This window comes from Ipomoea nil, unplaced genomic scaffold (genome assembly GCF_001879475.1).
Source record: "Ipomoea nil cultivar Tokyo-kokei standard unplaced genomic scaffold, Asagao_1.1 scaffold2826, whole genome shotgun sequence".
Taxonomy (NCBI): Eukaryota; Viridiplantae; Streptophyta; class Magnoliopsida; order Solanales; family Convolvulaceae; genus Ipomoea; species Ipomoea nil.
The window spans coordinates 1218007-1233118 of record NW_017619254.1 but is presented as its reverse complement, the minus strand read 5'-3'; the positions used below and the strand labels follow the sequence as shown (position 1 = coordinate 1233118).

Here is a 15112-nt window from a genome sequence, read left to right as displayed (position 1 = left end):
ATTTTTCGTTTACTTCTATGATAAAATCTTTTTTCTTTTTCTTTCCCATTACCGCCAATAATTATTTATATTACATATTAGAAATAATGTTTTTTTTTTCTTAAAGAAGTGAAGTTGTGGTTAGTGGGCGCGTGCACCGCACGCACGCTGCCCACTAGGTGCAACATGCAATGCATTGACTGTATTAGCTTTAGTTTTTTTTTTTTTTTTTTTTTTTTTTTTTTAAGTTTAGATTTCTTGTCAATAAAAGATTGAAAAGTCAATCAGATTGATCCTCATGTATGACTTTTGGGGTTTTGCTTCCCATCATTCTATTCGTTGCCAATAAAAGTTTCGTTTTTTTATTAAAAAATATAGCGAACTAATGACTATTATTTTTTATAGGGAAAATGAAACTATAAAATTTCATTAAAGTAAATATTTATTGACTTTTAATACATATTTGGTAATTAAATCAGTAAAATCTTAACATGTATTGTCATGACGTGTAATTCATACTTTTAGATATTGTTTGACTATAATGAACAAGTTTTCTTTTCTCTTGAATTGATTTTTTTTTAATTATTTCTAGAAAGGTAAATTATTATTATTATTATTATAGCAAAATAATAGGGCGCCAAAAAAGATGCTGAATATTCCAAGCAATTAAATGAGTGCACATGCATTACGTGCACGCAGCCCACTAGGTACAATGCGCAATGCACGGAGTGCGCTTGCTTAGCCCCTCTCTCTCTCTCTCTCTCTTTCTTTGCAAGGAGAATAAAATCATTCACTTCAATTTGACTTCTCTAACAAAAAGATGGGCAGTGAAGTAATTTTATATCATCTATGGAATGGTCAAGTCAGATCAAAGGAAGAAACCTATATTAATTCTGAACACCAATATGGACTATGGAGTCCCTAGCATGATTGAGAGTTTGAGACTTTGCCTGGGCAGACTTATTTGACATATAAGAATTAATCCACTATCCACTATTGCATGCAGATTGGTTTGATAAATATTGTTAGCTGATTGAGTTGGTGAATTTAATTACTTGATAGAAAATTAACTGATTATAGAAGATGTTTGGTATATTAGTGGTTAGTTGATAAGTTTTTTTTTTTTTGAAAATATGATTAGTTGATAGTTGATTACATGTAAAATAATTTCTCAAAAAGCTTATCAAAAAAGCTGTTTTGAACAGCTTTTTTAATTTTAGCATTTTGGAGGAGTAAATTGTTACAAAAACCTAATTAATCAAACACTAATATTAGCTGTTTAACTAAGCCAAACTGCTAATTAATAATGGTCAAACAAGTCAAAATTTACTCATAAGTTAACTATGTTACCAAACATGACCAATAACATTTTTAGCCACGTACATGAGTATCTACTTGACTGGGGCGATTAGTACATAAGTACAAACATACAGGTTTTTAGGATACTAATTTTTACTTTTAGTACTGAATTGGCTATAGTAACATTTGAACATTTAATTCATTAAATATTAATACCGTAAAACATAACTCAAAGACTTAACTCTTCGATGTTAAAACTTGCTAGGTTTATGTGGTCAAACATTACCCACCAATTTGGTCCGTAATAGAAAAGTTACATAAGTTTTTTCCATTATTGAATAACATCGGTCCATTACATATTACAATAATCAAAGTTTTAATAGGAACTATATAAAGTCAACTAATAAAACACTGGGATTTGGTCTAATAGTGTTGAACGGTGGCGTTAAATTGAATAACAGCCAGGTGATTCTCGAAGTTGAAGTGGACCGTCTCGAAGGTGGCGTATCCTCGGGCGAACCGGAATATCCCGGTGCCGCCGACGACCGACACCTCCCTCACCTTCTCCAGCTGAGGACTAGCGCCTTGTATTTGCAAAGTGCTGCCGGAGTACTCGCCGCCGGTAAACACAACTGATATTACCACGTGCGCTATTTTGCCGTCCAGCGCTGACGTTACGTACAGGCCTTGGCCCCTGGCCACCTCGGCGGAGCCGCTGTCAAATTCCTCCGTTATCGGATCGTCCGTGACGAAGAGGGACCCGAACTCGAAGAATTTGAGGGCCCCGTCGTCGGAGACGCCGCCGCGGTTGACCTGCATGACGGTGGCGTTAGGGCCGCCGGAATAGTCTTGGAAATAGAGAGAAATGGTTGTTTCTTTGAGCTGGTCATGGGCGGCTGATGACGAGCACGTGACAGTGGCTAGAATGAATATTACTGTGAGCTTAAATGAATATGATGCCATGGAGAGATGGATATAGTGACTCAATATGCCACAAGAGATCGAAGAGGCTGAAGAGTAATGACTTTTCTTCATTTCGTGGAAACATATATATATAGAGGGTAATAGAGCTACAAATTTTTAAAAAATTTATTTTAACCATTTAATACATTATATTCGTATATCATTTACGCAACTTATATATATATAATATTAAGGCAAATTAAGAAGAAGAAAAAATCAGATCTGGCAAATTAAAATTCTATTTTTTGGACGGGCATTATAAAATTTATCATATATTAACATTTTTTTCTGTTATAGTTGTGTTATGAATTTGACTCTTTCATGTTATTTGTTATGAAAGTCAAAATATTTGGAAATGGACGTTTTATCCTAATTTTTGGATTATTTTTTATGAAAATCAAAATATTTTGAAATGGACGTTCTATTCTAATTTTTGGAAGAACAGGGTTGGGACAAAAATTTTGAAGTAAAATAAGATAAGAGTGCCAAACACTCCATATATAATTAATAGTCTTTTATTCATAATAACTAGATAAGACACATGGAAAAATATTTTATATATATACTCATTTTTTGTTTTTTTTTTTTTTTCTTAACTTAATTCCCCAAGATATGCTCATTTTTGAATTTTTGATAACATATAATTAAACCATTAAATTGAACGGAAAACAAAATTAAATAGACATTTTAATTCGGGTGAATCAACGATTTGTTTGGTCCCTCAGTTATTTGCGACTTGTCAATGTAGCCCATCAATTGCGTATTCATCGATTTGGTCCCCGAAAATAATTATTTTTCGTCAATTTAGTCCCTATGGCCGTATTCCGTCAAGACTTGGGCGAGAGCTCCGATTTGCCCTGGGTATTTTGGTCTTTTCATGTATTTAGTCTCTTAGTCTCTTAGCCTCTTCTTACCAGCATCAGGAACCACCGCCAACGCTCCGACTGCCGATGATTATGGTGCGCCTCAATCCATCGCCAACAAGCACGATGTTCTTCGTCTTCCTCCCAATCTCAAACCTTTTCCCAAAAAACGCCGCGCTTTATATGGATGACAAACCGTCCACTGCCACGCTGCTGTCTCATAGCAGCAGTAACAAGAACGGCCTTGACGGTCTTGAAGTCGCCGGAGCCGTCCCGAGCTACCACTAGGTTTGTCCTGACGGTGGAGCCATCCTGGAGCAATTTCCGGTCACTGGGCGAAACCCACGTCGGAAAACCATCCTCGTAGGTAGTTTCCCTGGGAGCAGAGGCGTTGTTAATGAGAGCCAAAGTGTTAGAAATCAAGTGCGTGTCATTATCGTCGGAAATGGCAGGGAAAACAGCACCATCTATTCATCTAACACGCCTAGCTCCGCGAACCCGGTTTGACAAGTCTTGAGGTTTGTCACGGCGGCGCTCAGGCAAGGTGGTCTCGAGGTGGAGTTCCGACAACTGTAAACGCAGTGGCTCCGGGAATGTCGTGAACTCTTTTTGCCCGAATTGCGTGGCGCTAGGTTATGTTGTGACTAACCGCCGATTTCTCGGAATGGGGAGCGCAAACGAGGACGTTGAAGTGATTAGTGAAGACGAGGACGCTAACTAGAGCTCTCAACCCAGGAGCATCCACTCCGTTGTCGTTGGTCACCATCACAGTCGGCAGATTTTGGGAGTAGTAAACGCCATTGTTCTCCATGGCAGCTGGGAAAACAATATGATCTTCAAAGTATTGTGGAATTCAGAGTGTAATATCAGTTCTTGGGTGGTTATGTCCTTCATAGGCGGCCACGTTTTTGGTTCATCAAGCGACGGCGCCGAATTGGTGGGCACGGTGGGTTGTGGTCGACGAAGTTGTGCGATCGTCGGAGTTGAACGCTCGCGCGGAGGATATACGGCAGTGAGCTCATTTCGACGAGCAGAGAAGAGATGGAGCTCCCTCTAGCAAGCTTGAGCTTCTCCGGCGAAGCTTGGTCAGAGTTAATGAAGAAGAAGACGTGAAAAAACCAAAATGCCCAAGGCAAATCGGAGCTCTCGCCTGAGTCTTGACGAAATACGGCCATATGAACTAAATTGACGAAAAAAAATTATTCTCGGGGACCAAATCGATAAATACGCGATTAAAGGGCTACATTGACAAATCACAAATAACTGAGGGACCAAATCGTTGATTCACCCATTTAATTCAAAAGAAAATTGCAACGAGCTCAAACCTTTAGTAAACGCAATCAAAGCTAATTTGTATGCTTATTTTCAAACTAAGAGACCCAGACCCTGCAAACCCGTAGCCGTACTTTGTGGAGTAGTTATGCTGTGCATCCGTATGCACCATGCATGGTGCATACGGATGCAAAAACGACGTCGTTTTATTAAAAATGCGCGTCTCTCCTTAAAAAAATTCAGGTTTGATTCCCAGCAACAGCATTATATTGTTCATTCATTCTGGAATTTTAGTTAATAGATTATGGAATTTTAGTTCATCGATTCTGGAATTATAGTTCATCGATTCTGGAATTGTAGTTCATCGATTCTGAAATTTTAGTTCATAGATTCTGGAATTTTAGTTCATTCATTCTGGAATTTTTAGTTCATAGATTAGATTATGGAATTATAGTTCATCGATTCTGAAATTTTAGTTCATATGTTGTTGCTGGGAATCGAACCTGAATTATTTTTTAAAGGAGAGACGCGCGTTTTTAATAAAACGACGTTGTTTTTGCATCCGTGTGCACCATGCATGGTGCATACAGATGCACAACATAATTTGCCTACTTTGTGGACTTGAACTCCCGTCAATTAATAACCAACAAATTTAACAGACTTTTGACAGGGTTCTATTTAAATATCTGAAAAACATTTTTCAAAACTAATTTTTAAAAACCGAGTCAAATTTTGAAAAATATTTTAATTTTTTAATGTTTAGTTAAAGGTTAGAAAACTATGTTTGCGATTTGGCTAAAGAGTTGAAAAAATTGCTTTTTTTTGTTCATTTTCTTGAATGTTAACACATTATTTGTCAAATAATAATAATAATAATAATTAGTGGTGATAGTGTATATAATAATAATAATAATAATAATAATAATAATAATAATAATAATTAGTGGTGATAGTGTATATAATAATAATAATAATAATAATAAGTGGTGATAGTGGTGTCAGTGTGGAGCTAGCTGGTGGTGGTGGCTACTACTACTAATAATAATTGGTGGTGATAGTAGTGTCGGAGTGGAGGACTGGAGGTGGTGGTGGTGGCAACAGTAGTAGTGAATAGTAGGGGTGGAAATAGGTCAGACCCCTTCGTAGGGGCTTAAGGCCCGACCTATTTAAGATCTACATAGGCCTGACTTGTTTAGTAAAAAGGTCAGACTTGGACCCATTTTGAAGCCTATTAAACTAAACAGGCCAAGCCTATTTATACCAAGCTCGGCCTTCAGGCCTACATGCCTAGCCTATGTACACACATATATATAATTTATTTGTGATATTAAGTTCCAAGTATATATAATTATCAAACCCTAACCGTCCACCTCCAAAATCGCATTCTAAATTCTGATTCAAATATAAACATTGTTGTAAATCTTATTATAAGTGTTCTTATTGTTTAATTGTTCTTACTATTAAATATTTAATTAAGTGTCACGGTTTAATTATGTAAGTTGATTGTTAACTATTTATGAGATTATATAGGATCACAATCAATAATACAATTGAATTCATTCCTAAACAAGTTAACAAGCATGTTGAAGTTGTGATTTGTTTTATTTTATTTTATATATGTTTTAATACTATTATGTGTTTGGTTGGTGGGTTTTGCCCATAGGAATGGGTATGAAAGTGATTGTTGTTGTTTGGTTGATAGGTTTTTAGAACACCACTATGGGTTTCGAATACCCCATCAATTGAAAAACCCATACCCAAATAGAATAAGGGTTTCATTCCCTTATTCATTTTCAAGCACTACTATTAGTAACCATTCTCATTCCACCATACTACCAAACATGTTAAATACTTTCACCAAAACCCATTACCATTACCAAGTATTTGATACCCATCCGATTCCGATTCCGATTCCGATTCCTATGTGCGAACCAAACACACCCTATGTTTGTATTGTGGCGATATACTTATGTAGTTATATATTACATTCGTATTAGCTAGGTATTAAAGTTAAAAAAAAAAAAAAAAAAAAAAAAAAAAAAAAAAAAAAAAAACTTAATAAGTAGGTTTTAAATAAGCTCAAAGCAAAACTTACTTTAAAACATTTTTAATGGTCTACATATTAAACAGGCTTTTAAAAAAGTTTCAGGCCAGCCCAGACTAATTGTAGGATCAAGCGAGCCTAACAAAAAGCCTACATACAGGCTCAGGCCCAAACCTTAGATTTTCGTAACTTGAAGAGATACAAGTCATTTTCCAAAACTCCAAAAGGCCCAAATATGTATTTGGATAGAAAAAGAAATGAACAAATTATTGACTGTATGTACAGGAATTGAATGCATAACAAATTTGATAAATAAAATTTTTTTGAGTTAATTATTGAAATGGTCCCTCAGACTATAGCGAAATTACTAATTTAGTTCTTGACTATTTTTTTTGACCAATTAAGTCCCTCAACTTTAAAAATCTTAACCAATTTGGTCCCGTTTGTTTGACCGTTAGTCAACCGTTAACTTGGGACCAAATTGGTAATTTGCTATAGTCAAGGGACTATTTTGGTAATTAACTTTAAGGGTGTGCAATTCGATTCAGTTTTCTCGAATCGAACCGTACCAAACTAGTTAGATTCGGTAATATAACGAACAACCGAACGGTAATAGGTTCTTGTATACCGAATGATTCGATAAAAACTCGAACCAAACTGAACCGAATAACGTTTGAACTTTGAATTGTTATTTTGATATATATTAGACTTTGAATATGAACTATGTAAACACTATAACACATAATATATAACTTTTGATAACAAACCATAAAGAAATCAAATAAAACATTTACGAGAGATACCCGTGAAAATATGAGCTGAATGGCAGAGCAAGCAATATGAGACTTTGATTATTTATTTATTTATTATTATTATTATTATATTTTTTCAAAAAAATCAAACGGTATTCGGTTCAGTTCAATTTTTTACCGAAAAATTCGGATCGATTTTTTATTAAACCGTTCGATATACAAGAATCCAATACCGTTCGGTTGTTCGATATATTACCGAACCAAATTAGTTCAGTTCAATTTGATACGGTTCAGTGAGAAAAAACTAAACTGAATTGCCCACCCCTAAAGATAATTACCAAAATAATCCCTTGACTATAACGAAATTACTAATTTGGTCCCAAGTTAACAGTTGACTAACAGTCAAACAAACAGAGGACCAAATTGGTTAAGATTTTTAAAGTTGAGGGACTTAATTGGTTAAAAAAAAATATTCAAGGACCAAATTAATAATTTCACTATAGTCAAAGGACCATTTCGGTAATTAACTCAAATTTTTTTAAAAAAAGTTATTTAGAGAAGTAACAAGTAAGATTTCATTTGAAAAATAAGAGTAGAGACAACAGGACAATTATATTTGTATCAAGATGAGTTAGGATTACTGATAGAAATGATATGCTTGAGACAGATGGCAAAAAAGATATGATATGCTCCAGATGTAAGGGAAAAACACATTTTACAACATTACATATGCATGCATGCTTCAAGTGACAAAAAGGAATTTCAAGTCTCCCTCCGTTAGCTTTCCAAGTGCGTCTAAGGATCCACCAACCGTCCTGCCAAACCAAAAAAACAACCTTATTATTCATCCCATTCATTCATTTAATAAACAGGCACCACATCTACTGTAAACAAAATTTCAACTCAACTCAACTTACCCTTCAAAAACTAATTCCTTCTTCTCTTGCAGCTTCAAGATTCTCTCTTCAATGGTGTTGTCAATCACAAATCTCACAATCCTAAAAATTACAAAACAAAGATTAAACCTGCCGCTTTTCTTTAAAACAACATAAAAAACACGTAACTACGTACCTTATAGGTTTATATTGTCCTATCCGATGGATTCTATCTTGTGCTTGCCTCTCCACCGCTGGATTCCACCAAGGATCCATCAAGAAAACCTGCCACCACCAAAATTACAAATATGCCCATCAAAGTTCAGATTTAAGTAGCAACTCAACTTTTAAACAACTTATTTGCAAGGATAGATAAAATCATTACATGCGATGCTACTGTCAGATTTAAAGCAACACCTCCAGCTTTCAAACTCATAAGAAATATTCTGCATTCTGGATCGTCGGTGAATTTAGTAATAGCAGATTCTCTAGCGGCCATACTCATTGATCCCATTAACATAACACAATTAACGCCCGACTGGAGAGGAGAAGACGCAAGAAATTAGCTTTACTAACACCAGAGAAGACTTAAGAGTCAAAGATGGAATGGTGCCAGGTACAAATCTAACCTTGATAAGAGAATAGTGTATCAAATCCAAAAATTCTGTGAATTGGCTGAAAACTATTCCTTTAGCAGAACCATCTCTTTCAACCATAAATCTAATTTCTTCCCTCTAGAACCAACAAGACAAATAGTGAACCTCGAGAAAAATTTAAAAACAAAAAAATCCCAGAGGAATAAGGAGACAGAAAAACATAGAATATAGCTAGAAAGAGTAAAAGAACGGTTTGTAACATACCAAGGCATCTATTTTAGTACTAGTCTGGAATTCAGCGAGCAGAATTCTGTTCAGTATACTCGAGGCCCTAAATCCTTTGATTGTTGTTCTGTTTTTTGAATCTCTATTACCACTACTATTTAATAGTTCTGCTGTGAGTGGCTTGGAGCACGTAGGGCATGAAACTTTTGGCATACTAGAAGAGAACTCCATCAAACAAGATTTGCAAAAGGTGTGTGCACATGATGTAACCTGTAACCACAGACAAACAAGTCCCTTGCTCATGTTAATTTATGGCAATGCCAACTAAAATTGCATGCTAAATCAACCATTGTCACAGGTTAATGTATGAAAGATCCAGTTCAAGTTAGCCCGGAACTTGGTAAAAGGAGGGGAGGGGAAAGAGAAAGAAAAACAAAATGAGAAATTACCACAGGTTCTTCTACTGAGCCATGACATATGCCACAAGGTTGTTCAACATTGCTAGCATCATTTTCACTTCTTGCCAAAGAGTATTCGACAAGGTAAGGGTGATCAACCGCCTGGACACATAACCGGTAATCCAAAAATCAGGAGAAACCATTTCTAGAACTAAAAAACATCACAAGGTAGAACCAGGCAACCAGCTTATCATAACATTCCATGCATTTTTAGCAGAGTAGATTGATGCTTTAACAGAAGAAAACTGAATGATGTGAGCTTTTCACAAAGTATAACTAGCTTATCTAAAATTCCATACATATATGGTAATGGCAAAAATCATGTTGGTTTATCATGTAGCCTCTGGTCATTACTACATTCAATTCCACTGTCAACATTAACATGTTAATGTGTTTTATGACTTAAAACTCCACCATGAATAAAGAAATCAATTCATAAAACTAACTATTAACTATCATTGTTTATTAAACTATGCTACATGCTATCCACAAACCTGTCGCAAGCGTGTGAGGAGATCAAAAATGTGGGCGTAGTTATTCGTCACAGTTCCTTCCCGAACATATCTGCAAATAATGAAGCATTACAACCTGAAGTTACTAGTCACTAATCCTCTTTATTTTAGTTGCTTAAGCTATACTAGTAATACCCCATCTCAGACATATACTTTAAAATTTTAATATCCAAGAAATGGATCTAAGCAAGCCCCAGTTTGTCAAGATCTTCCTCAAAACATTCAGTCTCCCCTTCTGTCATTATATTTGAATAATGGATTCAATAGTCATGCTATGAGATTTTCAGGTGTAGAGGATATTCAAAATCCAGAATCAAGAAGGTAAATTCTTTGCTGAGCTTGGAGGTTGGGACTATATCTAAGTCAGGAGAATAGTTGGTATTGGGTACACAACAAAGACCATTTTTTAAGTAACATTTAAGTATGGGTGAAGAATAAAATTTGGTAGGGGTCTGCTCCCTGCACATAAATGAAGTGCTTTTGGAAAGATATAACAAGAACCAAACTCCTTATTCAGGTTGATACAATAACAGTATCTAACAGGAAGAGTAAAATTAAATGACAACTATTTGTCAGCTCCTTGATTAGAAAAAAAAAAAAGTGCCATGCTTTTAAGAAAGATAGGACAAGAGATAACAATCCAAAATTCAGGGTGTCACACTAAAACTAACTAATCTCTGGTCTAATTGGATTGCAATGACACCAATAGCAGAAGTGATGTGACATAGGTCCATAGCTAGCAGATGTAATGTCCATAAAGGTAGACAAAGTGATAAAGATAGAGTGATAGACAGTCAGGTGCAAGATTTAATGAGTAGAAAAAATTCAAGATCAGGCAGTACCTTGAGAATGTTAAATGTTTCAGATAGTCAATTTAATTTTAAAACATTTACGTAAAAAAGAGCAATCAGAAGACATACGTATTAAATTGAGCTTGACTCTCATTATATAAAGATGTATAGTAATCTTCTTCTTTGACATCAAGAGAATCCCGTCTCAGTGTCACCTGAATCAGAATTTTTTGATACATGTAAACTTTATTTCAGAAAATTTAGAATGACTGCAGTAATCTGGCCTTCAACTTACAATCCTTGGGGGAAGTGCAAGATCAGCAGCCCTGCCCTTTTTAGTTCGTCTAAGCAGAATGCTTTTCAGAATTTTGTTCCTCAACAAAAGCATAGCATCTCTACCATTCCCATAATGTCCTTCAGCTTGTATTGGTGAAGCAATATACTTGAATAGAAGGTATAACCAACAAAGCATGCGTAAGAAATCTGCTCTTGAAAGAAAGAGAGCAACAAAGGAATTAATAATATATTAGTCCATGAACTTACACGATTCCACCAACAAAAGTGTCGCACAGATTTGTGAGGGCAATGTGGGCATTCAGTTGAGGAACTGCAACCAAATGACAATTGCAATAAATTAAAAGAAAAAAAAATTACATCATGAAAATTATTTTTTAAAAACAAAACAGGAAAAATTACAATATGTGTTGCACATTATTTAAACAAAAAATACAAAGAACAAAAGAGCCTCTGTTTGTGTGTGTGTCTATAATGAGGCTACTTATCAAAGAATGAAAAGAATAACAAAGAAATTAAAGGCCATACACACAAATATACTTACATTAAATTCTACAGAATAATCATACAAGCAAAAAGAGGGAGGGAGGGGGGAGGGGGGTTGCTTGCATGAAAGGACATTCTAAGGCTGATTTGAGGTGAATGTAGCTTGAACTTCTGAATGACACAGTATGTCCAGATAGTGAACTTCAGAAGATAACTAAAAGAAACATAGACCAGAAGCACATACTTCAAGCATTGTGATGCATAACGTACAGAAATATTCATGCACTAATGACTAACCAGAGTTAAGAACTAATGTAAAGCGCAAATTAGATCAAGACTTAAATATAACCATGACTGAAAGATATCCTTTTACTAAAGTTTTCCAATCCAAGGACCAGGGAAAAATAAAATTCAAAAGGAAGCCCAACATTACCAATAATCAAGAGCTCTACAATCACAATCTTTACAAAAGTAGTAAGAATAAGGAACAATTTGAAGGAACCGGACCTGCACAAAGGAAAACAGCCTGATTAGACTATCATTTTGGTGGCAATTATGCTAACTTGCAAAACAGACTTACAAGTGAGTACAACTCTCCAACACGATTCTGAAGGGGGGTGCCACTCAAGGCCCACTTGTAGGAAGACTCTAAAGCAAGAATAGCTTTTGTAGTGTTAGAGCGTCTTTCTTTTATATAATGGGCCTGCATTACGGAGACACAGTGAGATGACAATGCTGCACAAATAGTAATAACAAAATTATGTGTCAGTTGGCATAACATTACCCACAAGCTTCAATAGAAAGCAAATACTTGATATGACCAAAATAGCTGTACTATAATTATAATAGATGCTGAACCACGCACTAAACTTTGAATCAAATATATAAGCTGCCTTAACAAGGTAAGACACATTATCAAATCAATTCATGTATACAGCAACCGAAAATGAGTCAGCTAAGAATAACTAAAGCACATTGAACTAATACACAAGAAAAAGCCAATTGCCAAAGTTAAATTTCGGATAGCAACACAACAGACTGCAAAAAGGAAGCTCTTCATGGAACAAATTGACTCACCACATCTTTAAAAAACAAAAACAAAAGAAAACAAAACTCACCTCATCCAAAATTATGCGATCCCATTTCACAGAATGCAAAATTGATTTTCCTGAAATGACTTGCTCTTCATTTGCTATGTTCTCAAATGGACCATCATTGCTGCATTCATTGTCAATGGTGCAACTTTTAACGCCCTTTTTACGGCCTTTCTTCCTTGGATTACCCTCAGAACCATTGTTTTGCTGAGCCTTGCCTTTATTAGATTCTGTTTTCTCCATTGACAATTTTACACCATATTTTGGTTTCTTTTTCTGTTGCTTTGACTGTTTAGCAGTTTTATTAGCATCTGGCCCACAGAAGTATTTCTGGTGAAGAGCCAACTTTTTTTCATAGAAAGCTCTTCCACACCACTCGCATCTCTGCTTTGGAGGCATCACATATTTTCTATAATCAAACTCAACAATGGAATAAGTTGTTATAACAAAGTCATACTCAGAGAGTCTGTCAAGGTATTTTTCCCTATTTTTTCCATGATAAACCAGGACCTTATTGCTGTCCTTCAAGGTGAAACGGTCAATCTCATTAACCCACTGCCTCACAGCAACCACCGGGCATATTACAAGAGTGCCTTTCATTGCTGGAAGCCCCTGAGATGTACTGGGAGAAGATGATGGCAAACAATGTTCACCAATAGCCTTCTTGAATTCACGCTTAGCAAGCACAAGTGCTATTGCTTGCACAGTCTTGCCCATCCCCATTTCATCAGCAAGAATGCCCCCTTTCGAAGCAGACTCTTCTTGCTTCAACGCCCATGCCAACCACTCCTTTTGGTATCTTAGCAGTGGCATTATCAATTCTGAAGGTGCCTCAGCAGTTTCAGACATCACCTCATTTCGATTATCTATTTCACCATCTATTGTGAAGTTCTCAACCAGCCACTGGTCATTGTCATCATCCCACACTTCCCACATTAATATCGGTCTGTCCTTTCTCTTCTTTATCCTTTTTTTCTTCCTCTCGTTTATCCGGTTTATCAGTGCAATGAATTCAGGACTCGTCGTATGAGGCCCTCCTACACCAAATTTACTCCCATCCACCACCTCTTCATTCTGTGGTTTTTCTTCCTTAACGCCAGTATTCATTTCAATCCCCCTTCTTGTAGATCCAACCTTCCTCCTCCGCTTTGGCACCTTGTCCAAAACATCATCATCAGAAAACCCAACCTCATCATTTACAAGATGGTTGAAAGGAAAACCTCCATTTTCATTCTCTTCTGAAATATCAATAATGCCATCATCTGCAGTCATCAAAACAGGAACCAAAACCCCTCAAGTTAACCCATTAACAAAAATGCAGAGATTTTCATGCCATGAATTAATGCTTGGCGAGTGCAAGGCTCCAAACGTGCATTTTCCACATTTTCTCATTTCAATAACTTCATTACAGAAAATGCAAGTACTTTAATCAGATATAGCATGAACACCCCGCCCGCATAAAAATGCACAAATAAAAGAGGTAAAATTAAGCACCAATTAATGAATGTATGCTGACTATACCTTCACTGGTATGATAATCAGAATCGGAAGAAACCACGAGATGATTATCATCATCAGAGAACTCCACACGATGCGCACCCTTTTCTGCTGCTTTTTCACCGCACAAAGAAACACACACACCCAGAAATGTTAACAAAAGGAAAGTTTAACTTGATCTGAAAACTAAACTATGCTGGAATAAAGTAAACAGAGAAAATCAGACCAAGAAATTCAACAAAATCAACGCTCAGAATCAGAACAAGCAAAAGAGGAAGACGATTTTATTATTACTGAAATAAAGTCGAATTTGGAGACTTGCCTTTCTTCCGAGGCCGTGAACGCTGATATCGACGCTTCATTGAGCAAAATCGAAGAGATTAGGGTTTCCACACAGAGAAAAAACAAAGATGAGTGGGTTTTAGAGAGAGATAGAAGCCGGAACACTCAGTCGCGTCTGCCTGCCCTTCTGCCTTTCTTTTTCACACACATATAAATATATATAAATAAATGTAAGAGAGAGAGACACAGAAACGCACATATAGATATAGTAGGGGGGAAATAGTAGGAAGTTGCGCGGCGGGAAAGTCTGATAAGGTGGACAAGGATGACGTCAGATCATATTTTTCCTTTTTTGTCAATTTTATTTGGTACGATATTTTATGCGCGGTGTATCACTTAGCGATGCGGCGGCCCATAAATTTACTGCTTTTTTTTTTTTTTACCGGTGGGTATAATAAATCAACTCCCGACATGACAATCGTGCTTGGGACGCTTTGGATTTCATGTAATCGGTAACGTCTGGAGATTTTTAACCGTCCGATTAGGGATTCTCTCGTAGTAATATTGTTTTTATTATATTTTAAAATTGTAAACAATAATCTATAAAATGTTAAATTCATAATAGATCTTCCTTGTCATAAAAATTCCATTCACCACATCTTTAGCGTCCTTGCGAAGAGACTTCCTCTTGTTTGTTGTTGTTTTTTAATATATTTCAAATATTGGAGATAAATTATATTGTAATTTAAAAATATTAACCAATTTATTATGGATCAATGTCTATATCTAAAATGACGTCATTTTAATATAGCATTTGTAATAGTCACTCA

At 35.9% G+C, this 15112-nt stretch overlaps 2 protein-coding genes across 3 annotated transcripts; both read right to left on the bottom strand.

The window, feature by feature from the left end:
• Positions 1-1591: 1591 nt before the first annotated feature.
• Positions 1592-2307, bottom strand: LOC109158857 (dirigent protein 22-like). The gene has a single exon (XM_019306748.1). The coding sequence runs from the start codon at positions 2239-2241 to the stop codon at positions 1702-1704; it is 540 nt and encodes a 179-aa protein (XP_019162293.1). The 5' UTR covers positions 2242-2307; the 3' UTR covers positions 1592-1701.
• Positions 2308-7762: 5455 nt separating this feature from the next.
• Positions 7763-14491, bottom strand: LOC109159198 (DNA repair protein RAD16). 2 transcript variants are annotated; one of them, XM_019307266.1, is made up of 16 exons: positions 14323-14491; positions 14025-14114; positions 12528-13765; positions 11990-12112; positions 11843-11916; positions 11173-11236; positions 10925-11071; positions 10759-10844; positions 9821-9890; positions 9318-9428; positions 8908-9138; positions 8677-8781; positions 8433-8585; positions 8244-8332; positions 8090-8170; positions 7763-7987 (listed from the first exon to the last, which is right to left on the bottom strand). In XM_019307266.1, exons 1-16 carry the CDS (start codon positions 14360-14362, stop codon positions 7915-7917), a joined length of 2775 nt encoding a protein of 924 aa, XP_019162811.1. In that variant the 5' UTR covers positions 14363-14491; the 3' UTR covers positions 7763-7914. The 2 variants fall into 2 exon arrangements, with proteins under 2 accessions (XP_019162811.1, XP_019162812.1); XM_019307267.1 differs by having other exon boundaries at positions 7788-7987; positions 14025-14111.
• Between the last annotated feature and the right edge of the window lie 621 nt (positions 14492-15112).